General features: G+C 36.7%; 3 protein-coding genes and 1 long non-coding RNA gene across 6 annotated transcripts in view; all 4 read left to right on the top strand.

Annotated features, from left to right (window-relative positions):
- Positions 1 to 3: 3 nt before the first annotated feature.
- Positions 4 to 2700, top strand: ak6 (adenylate kinase 6). Its single transcript, XM_067440197.1, has 5 exons — positions 4 to 227; positions 1414 to 1506; positions 1605 to 1663; positions 1851 to 1996; positions 2299 to 2700. The coding sequence occupies exons 1-5, from the start codon at positions 191 to 193 to the stop codon at positions 2486 to 2488; spliced, it is 525 nt and encodes a 174-aa protein (XP_067296298.1). The 5' UTR covers positions 4 to 190; the 3' UTR covers positions 2489 to 2700.
- A 1782-nt stretch (positions 2701 to 4482) lies between these two features.
- Positions 4483 to 9234, top strand: marveld2b (MARVEL domain containing 2b). Of its 2 annotated transcripts, none has more exons than XM_067438984.1 (8): positions 4483 to 4539; positions 4895 to 4962; positions 5254 to 6449; positions 6609 to 6638; positions 6714 to 6886; positions 7087 to 7258; positions 7436 to 7486; positions 8564 to 9234. In XM_067438984.1, exons 3-8 carry the CDS (start codon positions 5280 to 5282, stop codon positions 8681 to 8683), a joined length of 1716 nt encoding a protein of 571 aa, XP_067295085.1. In that variant the 5' UTR covers positions 4483 to 4539; positions 4895 to 4962; positions 5254 to 5279; the 3' UTR covers positions 8684 to 9234. The 2 variants fall into 2 exon arrangements, with proteins under 2 accessions (XP_067295085.1, XP_067295084.1); XM_067438983.1 differs by having other exon boundaries at positions 4489 to 4557.
- Positions 9235 to 10755: 1521 nt separating this feature from the next.
- LOC137071204 (uncharacterized) overlaps positions 10756 to 20050 on the top strand; it is a 186880-nt gene continuing 177585 nt past the window's right edge. Inside the window, exons 1-2 of the long non-coding RNA XR_010904395.1 lie at positions 10756 to 10951; positions 13895 to 13913. This is a non-coding gene — a long non-coding RNA (uncharacterized lncRNA). The remainder of the gene's footprint in view (positions 10952 to 13894; positions 13914 to 20050) is intronic.
- On the top strand, positions 13928 to 19903 carry oclnb (occludin b). 2 transcript variants are annotated; one of them, XM_067438987.1, is made up of 8 exons: positions 13928 to 14027; positions 14179 to 14833; positions 16101 to 16268; positions 17173 to 17279; positions 17761 to 17856; positions 17975 to 18146; positions 18950 to 18991; positions 19165 to 19903. In XM_067438987.1, the coding sequence occupies exons 1-8, from the start codon at positions 13984 to 13986 to the stop codon at positions 19261 to 19263; spliced, it is 1383 nt and encodes a 460-aa protein (XP_067295088.1). In that variant the 5' UTR covers positions 13928 to 13983; the 3' UTR covers positions 19264 to 19903. The 2 variants fall into 2 exon arrangements, with proteins under 2 accessions (XP_067295088.1, XP_067295087.1); XM_067438986.1 differs by having other exon boundaries at positions 17758 to 17856.

Below are 20050 nucleotides of genomic sequence, written 5' to 3'. Positions count from 1 at the left end.
CATCAACTACGCTCCAACATTTCGAACACGTTTTTATGTTGTTCTATGCTAGCTACATAACAAGATATGACCAACGCAATAACTGACAATCACATGTTTTTGTTTGTTTACTGTAACTGAGTATCAGGTTGATATTTGTATAAAACGACTTGTGCTACTAACTATATTTTCTCACGTGTGATACATTGCAATGAGAATCATGAAGAGACCAAACATTCTTCTCACAGGTAGTGTGTCTTAACATTTATTTTGGCAATTATACAAGTATATAAGTATGCTATTAATAAACAAAATAATAAAATAAAATGCAAGTTGTGTGTTATGCTGATGATGTGTTCCCTGTTATTAAAATGTAGTTTTAGTAATGTATTTATTTAGTAGGTTTAAAAAATAAAGTATTAATATTATAGGGGTGTAACAATATATAGTGTCACAATATATCGCAATAAAAACGTGTATAGTGGTTAGTGACAATACATATTGTGCAATGTCTATAGTTCTCACAAAATGAAAATTACTGTGAGTTTTAGTGTCAGACTCAGTACTACATTAACCTGCTCTTTTTATTGTTGAATATAATTTTAAATAATGCAGGAATATTTGTCGGTCCTGATAATGCCAAATTTGTTTTGTTACCAGTAAAAAGTGGCCTAAATTATTTTAAAATAAAGCTAATCAGTGATAGAGTTAAAAAATATTTGTCTAAAATAATTCCGTATTTCAGCTTCAGGGTCATTAAAGGGATAATAATAATAATAATAATTAGTGATATTTAGATATTTGCTTTTCTGGGTACTCAAAGCGCTTTACATATAGTTCACCCAAAAGCGACAATTCTGTCATCATTTACTCACCCTCAAGTTGTTCCAAACCTGTATGAGTTTCTTTGTTCTGCTGAACAAAAAATAAGATATTTGGAAGAATGTGTGTAACCAAGCAGAGAGAGCAACCATTGACTACCGTAGTAGGGAAAATACTATGGTAGTCAATGGTTGTTCTCTCTGCTTGGTTACACACATTCTTCCAAATATCTTATTTTGTGTTTAGCAGAACAAAGAATTTCATACAGGGTTGGAACAACATGATGGCGAGTAAATGATAACAGAATTTTCATTTTTGGGTGAACTATCCCTTTAATATTTTTATTCTGGTGTCCTCATTGTCCTGTGAATTGGGTTACCAGCACCTAGTTCAAGCCTATTAATTTCCACTACCAATGTAATACCCAAGTTAGCATTTTAATCAACTGTACATTTTTTGTTTACCTTTAACCATATGACTTGGAGTATTGCAATAATATTGTATTGTGAGTTCAGTATCGTGATATGTATCGAATCGCGACATGAAGTATTGTTACAGCCTAATTAATAATATAATGTTAAACACTGACATGTTTCCTCATTGAATTGACAGGAACCCCTGGGGTAGGAAAGACCACGCTAGGCAAAGAGTTGGCTCAGAGAACAGGACTAACCTATGTCAATGTTGGTGATTTGGCACAGGAGGGTAAGTCACTGTTCATTGCAGTAAGATTTCTAAAGTCTTTCGTATTTACAAACTGGATTTTATTTTTGCTAGTTTTGAAATGTGTGTCATCTCTGCAGGTCAGTTGTTTGATGGATTTGATGAAGAATACCAGTGTCCTATATTGGATGAAGACAGGGTATGTACCATTGTAATGGATCTAATTGGCATGTTTGCAATATTCCCCCTTTATTTTGATGATTCATATTCACAGAATATAATGCAATCCATATTGAACTAGATACAGTTGATAGATTTTTATTTAATTGAGATAAGCAACATGCTGCACATAATATACCAATGTAAAGACAATTTCACTATTCTAGGTTGTGGATGAACTGGAGGACAAAATGGGAGATGGAGGCATCATAATTGATTACCATGGGTGTGATTTCTTTCCTGAACGCTGGTTTCACATTGTTTTTGTCCTCCGCACAGACAACACCAATCTCTACAATCGTCTTGAAAGCAGGTTTGTGTTTAAAACGGTTAATAATTACCTCTATAACATGTAATACTTTAACTTGGGGGTCCTTTTGATTACTTTAAATTTGTAACGAAGAGGGGAAAAATGACATTTTATCACTATAAATGAGTAAAAGCATTTTGAATCATCCTAGAGAGCAGAAAGGTTCTCCTAATTGAAGAATCACCCATATAGCATATTCAGTCTTTTTGATTAAAAGGCTAATGTACATTTGCAAAATCTGTTAAATACTGTGTGGATGTATACTTCCTGTTGCAGTGATTTAACTTCATATCTCTCATATGCAGAGGGTACATAGGAAAGAAGCTCCAGGACAATGTGCAGTGTGAGATTTTCCAGACTATCTATGAGGAAGCCATGGAGGCTTACAAGGAGGAGATAGTCCACCAGCTCCCCAGTAATACTCCTGAGGACCTGGAGAGGAATCTAGAACAAATCGTTCAGTGGATTGAACAATGGATGAAAGACAACAATTGACATGGGACATTATATGTAAAAGGCTCAAGCACTTTTGAGTTCATGTCAAAGTAGACAGACATCACATTTCATAGTTATTGTAGCCCTAGACAGAGTATAGTTCTATTTACTAAGCACTAAACATGTGTGAGGCTGGTAATAATTACTCTATTTGAAGTAAGTTAAACACAGTTCCAAAATGAATGGAAGAAATAAATATTTTATATTGGGTATTTTATTTGTCTTTTGTATTATTTGATAAATTATCAAAGATGAATTATTTTTGTTTTTATTATTGTTTAGCTTCCACCAAATACCAGTAACATTTTACATCTGTTAGTAATTGGTAGGATCAAATATAATTCACAAAAATAATGCTAAATTGCATGGGTGTTTCTCCTCAAAAGATGATCACGAGGTTCATAATTACATAATTAGTTTATACTTAATACAATTATATTCATTGGGAAATTGTTTATAAAACTGGGTCAGAGCATCTCCAAAACGTCAGTCTGCAGTATCTATCAAAAGTGGTCCAAGGAAGGAACAGTGGTGAACTGGCGACAGGGTCATGGCTCATTGATGCATGTGGGGAGCGAAGGCTGGCCCTTGTGGTCCCATCAAACAGACAAGCTACTGTAGCTCTGGTTATGAATGAAAGGTGTCAGAATAAACAGTGCGTCGCAATTTGTTGCATATGGGGCTGCATAAATGCAGGCCAGTCAGGGTGCCCATGCTGACCCCTGCCGAAAGCAGCAACAGTGGGCACGTGAGCATCAAAACTGGACCACGTAGCAATGGAAGAAGGATGGTCTGATGAATCACGTTTCTTTGACATCACGTGGATGGCTGTGTGGGTGTGTGTCACTTACCTGGGGAACCCATGGTAGCGGGATGCACTATTGGAAGAAGGCAAGCTGGCAGTGTGATGCTTTGGGCAATGTTCTGCTGGGAAACCTTAGGTCCTGTCATCCATGTGGATGTTACTTTTACACCTACCTAAGCATTGTTGCAGACCAGGTGTTGACTTGGCCTCCAAATCTCCTAGATCTCAATCCAATCTAGCATTTGTGGGATGTGCGGAACAAAAAAAGTCAGATCTATGGAGGACCCACATCTTAGGGGGTCTAGTGGATTCCATGCCTTGATGGGTCTCAAGAACATACACAATCGCACCTGTCATGTAGAGCAATCCTAATGCCAAGTTTATCACACACTCCGTGATTGGCTACCAGCTGGAGTCAAGTAGAATTGTATGATAATACATGGTCACTCCTAATGTGTATTTGTTCTTTTATTCCTCACTTATGTCCCCCCCATGTTCTGTGTCAATAATCAAACCATCATATCTACTTCTAAAATTCCCACTATTCCCGGTTCCTCTGGCACATTGTCAAGTGCAATAATAGTAATAATAAAACAGAAGAATGAGGAAAAGATTTATGTTGCTACAGTCCAGTGCTGTTGCAATAGATGGCTGAAAGTTTTTATGTTTCAAGTTGGATTTCATTAATTGTATCAGTAGATTGTAAAAAATGAAATGGAAATTTAAATGACTGCTAAAAAATGTTTTTAATTTTTTTTTACTAATTAGGTTGTAACTAGAATAAGGCAGTGAACAATTAGTAATTTCACAAGGAATGTGAAGTTCTGAAATCATGTTGGGCTGTTGTGTTTCACAAACTACAGCATGTTTAGCAACATATTTTAGTTAGTTATAACATATTTTACATATTTTAGTTAGTTATTTAGTTCATTCCAAAATAAAATAAAAAAGCTGTTTTGTTCTTTATGCATTCGTACTTTTTTACGAGTAGAGTGAGTTACCGTTGTAACTAATGATCTTGTGCACATATACAGTGGCATCCTGCAAAAAAACAACAACAACACAATTTGTCGAAAGATCAACTTGTTTTTGTTTGTATGTGTGTGAATGTGAGAGAACATAATAGACTGTTTCATCCAATGGTTTCTTGTCAAACTGGTTTCTGTCATGACATCACACATTGGTGCTGGACGAGTCACGTGATCGATCCCTCTACTACACCTGCAGCACCACTGACGGAAGACAGGTGAAGTATCGATACCGGGTATGAGACTGATGTTTTTTTTATTTTTTTTAAATATGTATCTTAGGCAAAAATATGTAGCCTATAGTCTCATAAATTTAATATAGACCATTATATTCACTCGCATTACGAACTTTTGTATTTCTTTATGCTTATTTTTGATGACTTTAGAGCGGTGTAGCCTGCGTTTGTTCCGTTTCATTTCTTACATTTTCTTTGTTGACCGGCAGGTTTCAAACCGCTCTAAGATCAGAGGATTTGCTATCGTCGCCATTAAGTCATTTTTACTAAATTTTATTTCTCGACATTTGAGCCCTGTTCGCAAGTGTGTAACATAAGTGTGTCTATCTTTGATCAGGGAGATTCGTGAGGTTAAAAAACACGGATTTAATTCACCCTGTGAGGCAATGTAACTACTGTACCGAGGTAAGACAGTCATTTATTTCAGTTTTGTTATAGCCAATGCAATGGGTCTTTATCTTAATGTTTTGTCTTAATGAACGATATATTTGTGCCTTTTCATACTGTACATCATAACTTTAATGTCTACATGGACTTTTATATATTATTATATATTATATAATGATGTTTTGGTTATAAAACTTACAGCTGCTTAGTGTTAGCCAGATATTTAATATCGGTGAATCCTTACTTTTGTGTTTGTAAAAGATTATGTCAGTATGTGACTAATATGTTAATTAACTTTCTGACCCTCAGTTCACTCAGCTGTTAGGATCACCCACATGTCAGCTGGAAACGGGTCAGCATCCCGCTTTGATCGGGTCAGAGATATGCCTCACTATGATCAGGTGCCCATAGGCTCAATGCCATGGGGTCAACAAGTTCCTTATCCTCTTGGGGGTGAAGTGGCAGCATCAAGCTATGACAGTTTACCACCGCCTCCACTCCCCGAAAACCCCCCTGTTGGCCCAGAGTTCTATCCGAGTGATGTTGAAGACCAGGTGGATGATGCCATGGACATCAAACCCATCCGACGCTTTATTCCTGACTCTGTGAAAAACTTCTTCAGAGCTAGTGGCAACCAAGGCAGCAAGAAATGGACCTTTCCTCCACCACCACCTGACGTAAACACAACTTCCGAAGGTGTCCCGTGCTCCCCTCCACCATCCCCCACAGCCCCCAGCTCTTACCTAGACCCTTATGGGGGGTCTGGAGGCAGCTACAATTCAAGGAAGGAGCAGGCCATGTTATTAGGGGAGCCGCTGGAATCGGTTTCTGGACGCTCTTTGCAGACGGCTATGACTTATAGTGAGAAGGTGGAGGACTACAATCAGAGATACGCATACATGAAGTCCTGGGCCGGACTTTTACGCATTTTAGGATGCGTGGAGTTGCTTTTGGGAGCTGCTGTTTTTGCTTGTGTCTGTGCTTATGTGCACAAGGATAATGAGTGGTTTAATATGTTTGGTTATTCGATGCATCAGATGTATGGGGGAGTGTATGGAGGAACATCAATGGGGGGGATGTATGGAGGAGGTACTGGGATTTCCTACTCGGGACCCTTGACTCCTTTTGTCATCGTGGTGGCTGGAGTGGCCTGGATAGTGACTGTCATTCTAGTTGTGTTAGGAGTGACAATGTATTATCGTACCATTCTACTTGACTCCAGCTGGTGGCCAATCACGGAGTGTGTGATAAACTTGGCATTAGGATTGTTCTACATGACAGGTGCGATTGTGTATGTGCGAGATACACTCCGTGGAGGTCTCTGCTATTATCCACACTTCAACGCTGGGCCCAATGCAGGGTTTTGCCGTACGGAGGCTGGGCAGAACGCTGCCATCATATTCCTCTTTTTTAACATGCTGCTGTATTTTGTGGGAGCAGGCGTGTGTTTAAAGCTGTGGAGACATGAAGCTGCAAGGATGCGCAGAGAAAGAATGGGGCAAGATGTAAAGTTTAATTTGTTCTTTGAAGTTAATTAATAAAATAAATAAAATAAAATAAAATGAAACATAATGCTAATTTATCATATTTCAGTAATTGCAGTAAATGGCCCTCAAACTGATAAAGTGTAATTTTCTTGCTTTTATTTTCTTATTTGTATTTAGATGAAATCAGCAGCGCTACCGCTCAATATGGTAAGCAGTTGAATTTTAAAGAAGAACAATTTCAGATTTTGAAACTGTTGTTGTAATTTGCCATTTTAATCTCAGATTGAGGCTGGCTCAAGTGTCTCTGTGCCCATCCAAACTGCTCCAGTAATGGCAAATCCAGAGTCATTTGATGGCCCATTAGTCCCTCCAGTTATGATGGAACCAGAGGTATTGAGGGGCCATATCCCTGCAGGCCACATCCCCAAACCTGTGGTCATTGCAGACTATGTGGCGTGAGTTTCAAATAATACTTATATTAAGTAATATTACTGATTTAGTATTGACATTTAATGCAATATAAAAATTGCAAACTTTATTAATGTTTGGAAACTAGCATGTGTGTTTTGTAATTGTTGCCTTATGCTTTTCTTTTTATCCATCACTTTTTTTAATGACTATATCTGATGTGTTCTGTCTTTTTTTCTCCTCAAAGGAAATATCCCACAATCCGCTCTGACGAGGAGAGGGAGCGATACAAGGCTGTGTTTAATGATCAGTATGCAGAGTATAAAGAGCTTCATGCTGAGGTTCAGGTCTTAACGCAGAAGTTTGATGAAATGGATAATCTGATGAGGAATCTACCACAACAGTCTTCTAGCCAAATGGTAGCTAATGGTTTAAACAGCATTTTGCAAACGTTCACAATTATTATACACACAGTTTTTATGAGCTCATATTAATTGAGTAAATACATGGAATATTTGTATACATTATATATAACCCAAAATCTTGTTGTTTATTTGAATGGATATTTTAGAAATTCTTTTTTTCCCCTCCCACAGGAGCAAGAGAGAATCAATAGCATAATTCAAGAGTATAAGAGAAAAAAGGCTGTAAGTATTATTATTATTAATATATTCTACTATCTGTTTAAAAATGATAAACAGAATAAATTGTAGGGGTGTTTTTTCCCCCCAAAGAAGATTCATTATGACCACAAGTTGCTTTGACCCATTTTAAAGGGTTAGTTCACCCTAAAATGAAATTGATGTCATTAATGACTCACCCTAATGTTGTTCCTCACCCGTAAGACCACCGTTCATCTTCAGAACACAGTTTAAGATATTTTATATTTAGTCCGACAGCGTATCTAAGTGTATGCACACTATACTGTCCATGTCCAGAAAGGGAATAAAAACATCATCAAAGTAGTCCATATGTGACATCAGTTAGTTAATTAGAATCTCTTGAAGCATCGAAAATACATTTTGGTCCAAAAATAACAAGAACTACGACTTTATTCAGCATTATATCAACAAACTTCTGCGTTTGTTTTCAAACATCAAATAAAGATGTAAACGGTCATGAATCAGCGTATTGATTCATGATTTGGATCGCGTGTCAAACTACTGAAATCACATGACATTGGTGATCCGAATCATGAATCAATCCGCTGATTCATAACTGTTTGAATCTCTCTTTGAGGTTTGAAAACAAACACAGAAGAGAAGACAATGCTGAATAAAGTTGTAGTCTTTGTCATTTTTGGACTGTATTTTGTAATTGTATTCTGTAAAATGTATTTTCGATGCTTCAAGAGATTGTAATTAGCCAACTGATGTCACATATGGACTACTTTGATGATGTTTTTTATTCCCTTACTGGACATGGACAGTATAGTGTGCCTACACTTAGATACGCTGTCGGATTAAATAATAATAAAATATCTTAAACTGTGTTCTGAAGATGAAGAGGTCTTACGGGTTGTGGAAGGAGTCATTAATGACATAAATTTCATTTTTGGGTGAACTTACCCTTTAAACCCTTCATTATCTGCCTGTTGCCTTTCTACATTCTTTAAAAACACTGGAAATGTTAGGGGGTTGTAAATGGAGCTATCGACATGTTTACATACTTCCTGTTGGTGTGAGAGTGCTCGGCAAATATTACTTTCACTGTTTCTGTTTTAGGATCCGACATACCTGGAGAAAAGAGAGAGATGTGAATATCTGAAGAACAAACTTGCTCACATAAAGCAGAAAATTCAGGAGTATGACAAAGTCATGGACTGGAATGATGGTTACAGCTAGACAGAACTCCAATGTACTTCCAATATAAGTTTATCATGAACTTCACAAAGGTTCCCAGAAAAGAAGTGATTGGCAGAAACAAAGGTGTCCATGTCTATATCTTCAGGAATTATCAGAGTGTTTGTTTTAATCTAGGTTGGTACTGAAATAATTTCATATTGAAATCAATAGAGCAAAGGAGTATAATGAAGGACATCAACTTAAAGAAAAGTAGTGAGCAGTTACATAAATCCATCAAATGAAAGTTACTGACATGTCATGTGGAACAACATTGAAATCAGTTGTGTGTATGTGTGTGTGTGTATATATATTAGAACTTGAAAATCACTGGAATGTTGAGCTTCCTGCTGTTAAGTCGAGAGTATAATGTAAATAGCCCTTAAAGTGGTATTTTTTGAAATATCATTGTCTTTATAATGATTCTGGATTGCTTGGTATAATCTTTTTTATTAATAGTTTTGTGTATTTTATACAGTCATTTTTGTTTTATGTAAAAAATTCAGTGTCAGTTTACCTTCAAATTACAGCATATTTTCACTGATTTTGAAAGTAGATAAAAATAAATGCCTGTCTCCACATTGAAATTGCAAAGGTTTCTTTTTTCTTTTTTTTCTTTTTTTGAACTACTAGTTGTGTGTTGGGTAAGTTACTCATTACTGTACAAATTACTCCAAAAAGTATTAAATTACTTATTACTAATTACTTTCTAAATCCTATATCAACCTCAACTAGTTAAGTGATTCAAGGAGAGACACGAAACGGCTCCTAATAAGTTCAATTAAATAATATAAAACTACATAAATTATTCTTATTAACTGGTCAAAGTATTACAAATATGAGAAGTATACATATAAAAAAAAGCATTTTAAAGTTAGACTAAATTTTTATTTGAATTTCTCTATTGTATTATATATAATTGTTCTTCATTCCATACACAGAATTGAGTTCAATGTACTTCAGAGATAAATAATTAAATTATTGGAAAAAAAGAGAGTAATTCCTTACTTTACAAGGGGAAAGTAAGTTACAGTAACTAATAACTAGTTACACTCAACACTGCATATCACCTTTCTTGTGTCTGCACAGTAGACAATATGGCTTAGAGCGTTGTGAGTATAGATCTGAGTTGAACTGCAGTAAAGGAATCAACATTGGCTTGACAGCTCTAAAGGGGTCAGGTTACACGCTGCAATGGACTCCAGGAAAAGGTGCTCATATACCTTGTTGTGCACACCTTATGCCTCATAAATAATGAAAATGGTGTGTAATATCCAATGATCTATAGAATAATTGTGTAAAAATATAGAAAAATTCGGCTTTGAACAAAAAGACAGACTCAGACAGTTAGCAATAATCTAATTAAATGTATTTATTGTTAAAGCTGACTAGTGCATTGTAGTCCAAGATTTATAGGTTTATATAGGCAGTCAAAAATCCAGTTGCTCTTCTATCACTTCCAACTCATGACGTAGTAGATTTGTTTTCAAAACGGAGCAGAAACTCCCCGAATGCCATGATTCTTAATTTTCAAGCATTTTATTATTTAAATTACTGTAATTATTCTACAAATGTGGTACACTTTAGAGTTTTATATATATGTTACGGACCCCCAAATCGAATATCATTAGGCTAAATACATTTATATAGTTGCTGGTATAAAAGACCCAATATACTGTTAAAACATGATAAATATGTTATTATTTTGAAAAAATAAATAAATAAAATAACGACATATATTTACAATATTGTTTTATTATAAAGGCTGCCTAGTGTACGGTTCGACTTTAGTTTATCTAGCCTATTTCAATGCTATTTATTTTATTTATTTGTTGACTATAGCCTACAGGTTTTCTCTAAACTTTTCCACGGACCCCCTAGCACTTCCTTGTGGCCCAGTTTGAAAGTTTGAAAACCCATGTCATAAAGCATTAGAGACCGAATTCCCATGTTTGTGTTGTCTAAATTCGTATTTAAGTTAAATAAAATAAACCTAGTATCCTGTACGTTGTGAAAATCACTATGCAAATGAAACTGGGTAGTCTCGTAGATCTGTCGTTCAGGGCGGGGTGAACTGTGGTTTCAGTGATGTGTTGTTAGAGAGACGGCAAGCCAATTAAACTCCCAACAGTCAGCGGGCGTTACCTGAAGGAGGCTGAGCGCATTCAGAGAAATAACCTGCCCTACTCCGTCTGTAAAGAGCGTGGAAGAATTACAAAAATATTTTCCAGCGTTGACTACTTTCGAAAGGAAGAAGCGCTTCTTCACCAGGTGAGTTGTTTCCTTGATACGCATAATTTTATCTGTAAACGCATTTTTACTTTCTTTGTTAAATAGCCCCATGCATGACTTGTAGCCTCTTGTAGGTTTGTTTAATGTGTTTTACTGATATGCACAATGTGTTCAGTGGTAGCCGAGAAATGGAAACAATTGTAGCCAACGGTAAAGCGACTTCTGTCATGTTATTTGGTTTCTTTGGCAAGAATACATGTATTTTTAGCATTTGTGTGTGTGTGTGTGTGTGTGTGTGTGTGTGTGTGTGTGTGTGTGTGTGTGTGTGCGTGTTGTGTGTGTGTGTTATTGGTTTAATAAATTCTAAAAATATGTTCAGATCCTTTTACAAATCTGCACTTAAACTGCATAGGCTACCGAATAGGCTATAAAGTGTAACAAACTTTGCTGAGTCTGTAGGCTAAATGAATATTTTTTATTTACTAGATCTCAAACGTTGATCGATATACTATTCTCATATTTCTTTGATACAAATTAAAGCATTTTAGAAATCTACTACTTATTCATATTAATTAAAAATACAGCAATATTCACAGTGTTGTTGCTACAACCTACATTATCAGGGTGTGAGGTGAACGGGATTTCACCAAGTACAACATTCTTGGATCAACATCTTTGTTGATGCTGGAAAAATATTCCAATCAACCAATCAGATTTGAGGGAAAAGTTTGCAGTTTATACCAAGTTTAGGTTTACAACCAGGTGCTTCTACATCAGCAATTACCCTCTAGTTTTAGGCATAGGCTAAGTTATGGGTAGGGTTAGATTTAGGGATAGGGTGAGGAATGTTGTTCCAAACTGTGCAAGTTAATGCTTGATCTGATAAAAAGTTGTCAGAACTTCTTGACACGTACCACCTTCCTAATAATTGTTGCAGACCATGTATTGTACATCCTTTCATGGAAGCGGTATTCCCTGGTGGCTGTGGCCTCTTTCAGGAGGATAATGCGCCCTGCCACAAAGAAAAATGGTTCAGAAATGGTTTGAAGAGCACAACAACAAGTTAGAGGTGTTGACTGGTGGTCTTAAAGGTGGTCATATTATGCATAATCAGTGTGTATATTTATTTATTATTATGTAATTATAAAATTAGAATTAAAGATGTGAGAAACTAATGTGTTAAAAACAAAATGGAACACGCACAGTTGTTCACAGAAAAATTAAACCCTAATTTCTACATTGCAAAGTTGCAATATTCTCAAGTCTATAGTCATTACAAAAAAGACTTAAAAAGTTTATACCTTGGAAAAAAGAAGAAAGTTGATGTAAAGTGGTCAACATGTTTGACATTAATAATTTTGTATTCATTAGTTTTTTGGACTGCGTTGCTTGGTATACACGTGAGAGTAAAAATATATCTTTACGTTTTTAAGAAACACTAAACCTATTTTCTTTTCACACCGTGGAACTCTTGAGACCAGGGGTTTGTACCATGATGGTAGTTGAACAGACTCAGGGTTACAGGATAAGTTGACAACCAAACCAGTTCAGTCAGGCTTTTTTGGTACTGTGATGCTGATCATCAACATTCTCTGTCAACTCAGGTTTTGATCCCAAGTTCATGGAGCACATGCACATGAGAACGTGCCATCAGTAGTGAACAGCGAACAGTGTTACTCTTCTCTCGAGTAACATGCCTCAAAACTATGATTCACTTCGTTGTGTACAGAGACTCAGACATGCAAGCGCACATATAGTCATCTGCTGATTCCAAATCTTATTTATATTACATATCCTTAATTCCTTATATAATGTTCATTTAAACTCAATGTTTAATAATAGTAAACTAAAATTGCTCCTGTGTAATGGATTAGGGGTATAATAACTATATAAATCATACAAACTAATTATAATAATCATTGCTAAAAGTTTTGTATTTGAAAATCTTTTATGTAGTGACCTTCAATTTGGACCAAGAGTAAATGGGGGAGTGTCTTTGTGTCACTTTGCTCATAGCCGATTGGTCCAATTTCGGTTCGAAAGATCTATATCACCTACAACATAATCTGGTTAGCCATGGAGTGTAAGTTACTGTGGTGAACACTGCTAAAAGCTGAGCGACTTAACTGAAACATACCTGGATATCTACATAAACAAAGTTCATGGTTTAGGCCCCAGATGCTCTTCTTGCCAAGATTACATTTAGTTGTCTTTTTGTTCCCTTGTATTTGTTTCTGGTGGTTCAATTCAGTATTTATTAATTAGTTTGTTTCCTTGGTTACAAATTACATGCAGCTGTCAATCATTATGCCTTCCTGTGTATTTAAGCCCTTAGTTACCGCAGTTCATTTTCTTGTATAACCTTTATTTCATGTGGTTGTGTTGTTTTTTTTCTTCTCCTGTGATCACCTGTGGAAATCTTTGTAGATTAATAATGAAGTGTTTGTTTGGATTCTCCTGTGTTGTGCGATTACTACAACTAGAGTGTGAAACTTTTTTCAAGTCACAGTTTAAAGCAAGCCAAGCACACAACCAGTATGATAAGTCTGACCAAACACGCTAACAGAGTGAGCTGCGTGAGCAGTGATACATATCCTAACCAAAGTCAACAAACAGAATGCTTTTTACAAACATGACTGGAAAACCTTTGGGATAGACATTTTTACTGTAAGTGGACTGCCAGATATACAGCAAAACATAGTCTGAGCCTTATTCTTGTAGGCTAGGCTGCCATGTAAATATTTATAAAATTACACAAAGCCTGAGCTTGTCTTTTTTAGTGGCCCATGCTTTCATTTAAATCTTTCCTTTGAGTTTAATCATCATGTGCCAGTAATGAGTCATAAGATGATGCTTTGGTTTCAGTGACATGTATGGATATAGAGTCTTGAATGTGTTATGGTGATCAGTGACTAGTAACAATTGTATATTGACATGTGTATGCCATTAACACTTGGGTTCATTTACTTTGCTTTCTTGCAGTGTCACCTCTGCATCAAAGGTCTCTGTCTCGCTCTGTCTTCTGTCTCGCTCAGGTCCCCCTGTGAAGTCTGTCCAGTTTTGTCGACATCATGCCGAAAAAATCAAGTCGCCCTCCCCCATACAGTGGCAGACAGTAAGTTGCATTTTAGAGAGTTTGTAATCGACAAATTTCAGTAGACAAGTTTTCTTCAAACACTCCTTACTGATGGTATTATGATCTGTATTTTTTCATCAGTTAATGTTTTCGGTTTACTTATCCATGTTGTTTCGCTTTGTCCTTTCAGTCACCACAGAACCTCCCGTCGCACAACTTCTTACCACCCTGATGAAATGCTTCACTTTTACCGCTGGACATCACCCCCAGGCGTGATGAAGATTTTGTGCATCATCATCATCATTATGTGTGTGGCTGTGTTTGCCTGCGTGGCCGCCACGCTGGCATGGGACTATGATGCAAGCAATATGGGGCTTGGTGGTCTTGGGACGGGCTATGGAGGCAGCTCTGCCGGTGGAGGGTATGGCGGTGGATATGGAGGAAGTTACAGTGGGGGTATGGGAGGCTATGGAGGAGGTCTCGGAGGCTATGGAGGAGGCACGTACATGGATCCGAAATCTGGCAAGGGCTTCATCATTGCGATTGCCGCAATCACCTTTATCACTGTGCTGATCATCTTCATCCTAGTGGTGTCGAGGCAGAAAACTTCACAGTCTCCTTCATTCTATCTGGCCTCCATCATTATTTGTGCCATCCTGGCTTTACTCATGCTCATCGCCACCATCGTATACCTGGTCGCTGTTAACCCCACTTCACAGACGTCTGGATCCATGATGTATAATCAGATAGTGCAGCTGTGTGCACAATACCAGAACCAAGATCAGGCCTCTGGGATATTCCTCAATCAATATTTATACCACTACTGTGTAATGGAGCCTGAAGAGGTAAGCATGGGTAGTCTTAATAATCGAACAATTTCAAGTAGATTATTATTAGATGCAACTGAATACCTTTCTATTATGCAGAAATGCGAGCTTTTAATATATATGAGGTCATGGTAATATAAGATTATCCTGTAAGTTTCAGAGCTGAAAACTTCCTTGTTAGTCAAAGAAAAACTTTTATAGACACCACACCAGGCTCAGCAAACGGTCTTATGCTTCATACTTACGTCATAGCGCGACGAAACACCGCCTCTACAGCACGTCTAATCCAGTAGCCCTGCCCACCGACTCATGGAGGGCTCGTGCTAGCTGGCCAACAACAATAAACATGCCGAGCAAGATCGCAAGATATTGCGCTATTACTGGTTGTGGAAGAACACAGTCGCTGCATAAGCTTCCTTCGGATCCTAATATATACACAGACATGTTCACTTCAGTTCACTGCGGAATCGTTTGTAAACAAATCTCCGGTCTATGCTGGATTTGGATCTGACAGGAATGGTGCAACACACTTGTATGAGTAAAACATGTTTTTATATGTAATAGTACTGCATTGTCTAACAGAGCATACCTTTATTACACTGGACTCAGACAGGTATGGGCCATCGCTCGCAAAGCCCGGCAGGCCGATGAATCTCATTATATTCCGTTCTTGATCTGTGCTATTCCCAGTCTCGAGTTGCCATTTGATGGGCGGCACACATGCGTGCACGTGTATGTGTGTGCTGTGTGCGTGGTTTGCACTTATATCGTCAGATCTTGCGGGCTATGTTTAATATAAAAATAATAGTCCAATCAATCACAGGTGGATTGGAAATAAATCATTGTGTTTGTTTGATAAAGACATTTTTGACCCCTGTGAGAAAATCATTCTAGTTGCCGCTTCTCCCTCAATCTCTCCTCTCCCTGAACTGACAGGGGAGCTGAAGCTCATTAAATATGTAAATCTTATCCAGTCCTGGCTGTGGGCGTTTACTTCCAAGTCTCCAGTGCTGCACGCCCATTAAAACCCAACGTTTAGGAGAGAGCCTCAAAACCAGTGTAGAAAATAGCCTATGTTTTTGAATGTAAAAACCACACAAACGTCATTAGTTGACCTCAGATAACAGTATAATTTTTTTTTAAAAAGCCAGTTTTTTATTGACACCTTTAAGATTCACCTTTTTTTTTGTTATGCAAATATAAAATATATCTGCCATATTGTCCTCTATATTGTAATCTAATTTTGGCGCTATTTAAAGTGTTATTTCTTTCTCTTTTCTGCAAGGTCATTGCTGTTGTTCTTGGGTTTCTAGTGGTGGTTGGGTTGATCATTCTACTTGTGTTTGCGGTGAAGACCCGAGGGGAGATGAGGAGATACGGCAGGGAACGCGTTCTGTGGTATGATGTGAAGACCATCACTGATGGCCTCACTTCTCAAGGAATCGGGGAATGGGTAAGAATGTTCTCTAGCTAATTCTGTCAGAGAAAGATGTTTCATTGCCTGTACAATGTAGCTTGTGTTTTTAATCCTTCAGTATAACATGGTTTCACAAGGTCATGAAATGTAATACTTTTTGTAGTGCTTGGGTTGTACTATAAATAGCCCAGAATGCTTGTTAATGCATGTTGTCTTGTTTGTGGTGTCTATAATTCCGCCACCTTTTTAGAAGAATCGTTGGGCTAGATTCAAGTATTGCTATTAAGACTCTTCCAAGAAGAGAAGTTTCAGAGGATGATTTCCACAAAGATTTTTTTTCATGTTTAGTTTCTGGGTGGGTCCTCTTATGCACTTTCACTTGATGGAAAACGTGATTGAATCAAAATTTCATAATGAAATGCATGGAACACTTAACAGTGACCTTAAAAGTCTAAGAATTGCTAGGTGGCAATTTGTTGGACCAAAAAAAGAGAGACCAAGTCTCTAGCATTAGGTCAGTGCATTGGCTTTGTTCTTCCACAATTCATCATGTAAGCAGTGGTAGTTTCATCCTTTATGTCATGATGGTATTTGTGGAAGTGGTGGAACCGGTTCTGCCTGCCTTTAATGTTTGTCCAGACTGTTTACCATACAGAAAGGCTGACTGCATTAGGAAACAGAGAAGCTGAAGTAAAAAAAGGGGCAAAAGGCATATAGCAACACTTAGTTACAGTGATGGGTGAAAATATTTTAAGATGGAAAATGCTGGCTTTAAAAAAAAAAGCACAATGTTTCTAAGCTGGAACAAAATGAAATGTATACAAATACTGGGTGAACAAGGGTGAACTGAATTCTTCTTAAATATTTATTGTACTGTTATTGCCTACAGTAAAATTTCTTTAAAAATGTCCAGATATGAACTCAGACTGTTTTTCTTCAGGTTAATAATGTGTCTGGAGATCCAGAGGCTTTTGTCAATGCCCCGAATGACCAAATCGGTGTTGCACAGCCAATGGTTTACAGCCAGAAACCAATTTACCTTCCAAGGTAGGTTCTCGGTGAAGAGAAGACTTTGTTCAAATATTTTTTTTTTGTCTGTATAGGGCTTGAACATTTTAGAATATGATTGGTTATAAACTGTAGATATTAATTATTAATAGTGGTCGATGGTTGTGATGACAATCCAAATGCATGCAATTTAATAGTAGCACAAAAATGTACACAGTCACATGTTGTAGACAAATGGCCATCTCTGTTAATAAGCGAACCGAGCACAATGATTGGCCTAGGTCAGTTTTAGTCTGTCACAAGACTAGGTGTTACAGAGCAAAGGAATCCAGGAAATCTTGTCCCTGAATGAATGGGACCCGGTGGGTTTTGTTTTGTTGTGAACATGAATAACCAGTTTCACCACTGTGAACTGGCTGAAACTATTGTTATCAGAAAACTGTGTTCCCTCTTTTTGTTGCAATCAGAAGTTCTATTGATATATTTTGCTTTTTGTGCACATTTTCTTTTTTTCTAGTAGTGGTTCTGATTTGACAAGCTCTTTGAGTGGACTGAAGGGCAAACTAAGAGACTATGATGCTGGAGAATCTGGAGATGAGCTGGATACAGCTGAAATGTGAGAGAATCTTTAAGTTATATATGGTAGTTTTAGAGCATTTTTTTTGCATTTCTGACTAATCAGTATCACATGTCACATTTTTCCTCACCTCTATTCTATGCTGTCATGCTCTCAGTGAGTATCCTCCCATCATTAATGAGCAGGAGAGGCTTGAGTACAAAAGAGAGTTTGACCGAGATCACATGGAGTACAAGCGTCTTCAGGCTGAGCTAGATGATATTAATCAGGGCTTGGCAGATGCAGATCGAGAGCTGGACAGATTACAGGAAGGCAGCCCACAGTTCCTGGTATGCAATCTATAAAGTGAAAACAGTTCTCCTAAAGTTTGTATCTTAAGGATAGGAGTGACAAGTCTTACGTAAAAGATTTAGTTTTCTAAAAAAAAAATCCTAAGTCCTGATTTATTCACCCCCATGTCATCCAAGATGTTCATGTCTTTCTTCAGTTGAAAAGAAATTAAGTTTTTTGAAGAGAACATTCCAGGAAGTACTGACCCAGTGTCAACAAAACAAACGTGCAAAGACAAAAAAAATAAATAAAAGGTAAAACAATGATGTTAGGCGATTTTGAAGTTAAAGGAGTTTTTTGGCATTGGGTTGGTATTTCCACCTACCTTGAGTGACCTTTACACTGCAGCACAGGGCAGTGCAAGATGAGAATTTGTGATTAAAAAGTATATAGTTTTGTTTTTGTTTTTTAAGAAAATGACAGATCGTTTCGCTACACAAGACCCTTATTCCTTGGCTGGTGATCCGGTTGAGCTCTTTGATACCGCGTTGAAAATGCAATTTAGACCTTTAACCCAGTGTTGCTGTTGAAGTCCACTATTTGGAGAGAAATTCTGGAATGTTTTCCTCAAAAAACTGAATTTCTTTTCGACTGAAGAAAGACGTAAACATCATTGGATGACATGGGGATGAATAAATTATCAGGGAATTTTAATTCTGAAGGGAACTAATCCATTGGATTTTTCACAATATCTTCCACCTTTATAAACAACAAAAAACTTAAATTTAAATTATCTCTCTTGTTATTTTTATTCAAATATGTCCATTAATATATATTACTCCTGCTTTTATTTCCTAAAAAGGATGCCATAGATCAATACAACAGGCTCAAAAGTTTGAAGAAGGTAAAATATTTTGGTATTATATCTTTAATAAACTTTCTGATTAGAATATTGATCGAATAATTGCATGATTTGTCACAGCTTTTAAAATAATCATATCTGGAACTTTGTAAACAATAGTTATGATATATGTATAGGTGCAAATATAAATACTGACCTGTTTTCTTTTTCCGCAGTCTCAAGACTATCAGATGAAAAAGAAAAGGTGTAGACAGCTGAAGAGTAAACTCTCCCTCATCAAAAGAAGGGTCAGCGACTATGACCACAGACAATAAAAAAACTGGCACTGAAAACCCAGCAAGGCGCTTTGTCACATGATGGTTTTTGTTTTGGGACTTAATGTATTTCTGTATAAAAAAATCTGTACCAATGTATTAAGAAAATGTATGGCTGCTGTTTTATATAGACAGGTTTTTGCTTTTGAGCCAATCTAAACTTGATCAAAATATTGTGGTATCTATGAAGTATTTTTTATTATTTTTTTAAGCTAGATGTTTCTTAAACCTTTTATCTTTTGGTGTAGCAATTTTAGTCAAGCCAAAGTTTGTGTGTTTTAAATATGAGCAAGACTGTGATCACTTTTTGTTGTAGTTTTGGGGATCTCCAAGTAAAAACATTCTAATACGTGTTTGTTTGTTATAATGTTTCATTGGATTTTCTTTTCTTTTTTGTTTTAACTTCTAGATTAATCTGTCACCAAAATAACATTATATTGTTTTTTCCAACAACAACAAAAATAATTTAAGTAGAGAATTAGTGTGAATTAAATTGCAATTATATAATGAATATAATTAGCCTCTTTCAGACTATTATATCAAATCTGTAGATGATTGTTGAGAGTGGAGCAATTTTAATGTGGAAGTCAATGATGTTGTTGAATGCAGCCTGCTGTACATTTTTACAGAAAATAAAGCTATTCAATTAAAGGAAATGTCTTATTTATTTCCGCTTATTAAATTTATAAAAGGGGCAACTAAATGCTAGCCATAACAATCAACATGTTTTATGAATCTAAATGTGGAACACTTAGGACCTCTTACAACACGGAACTACTTTTCGCAT

The sequence above is a fragment of the Pseudorasbora parva genome, chromosome 3 (genome assembly GCF_024679245.1).
Source record: "Pseudorasbora parva isolate DD20220531a chromosome 3, ASM2467924v1, whole genome shotgun sequence".
Lineage (NCBI taxonomy): Eukaryota > Metazoa > Chordata > Actinopteri > Cypriniformes > Gobionidae > Pseudorasbora > Pseudorasbora parva.
The sequence above is the reverse complement of the archived record's forward strand: the minus strand, read 5'-3'. Positions and strand labels throughout refer to the sequence as shown.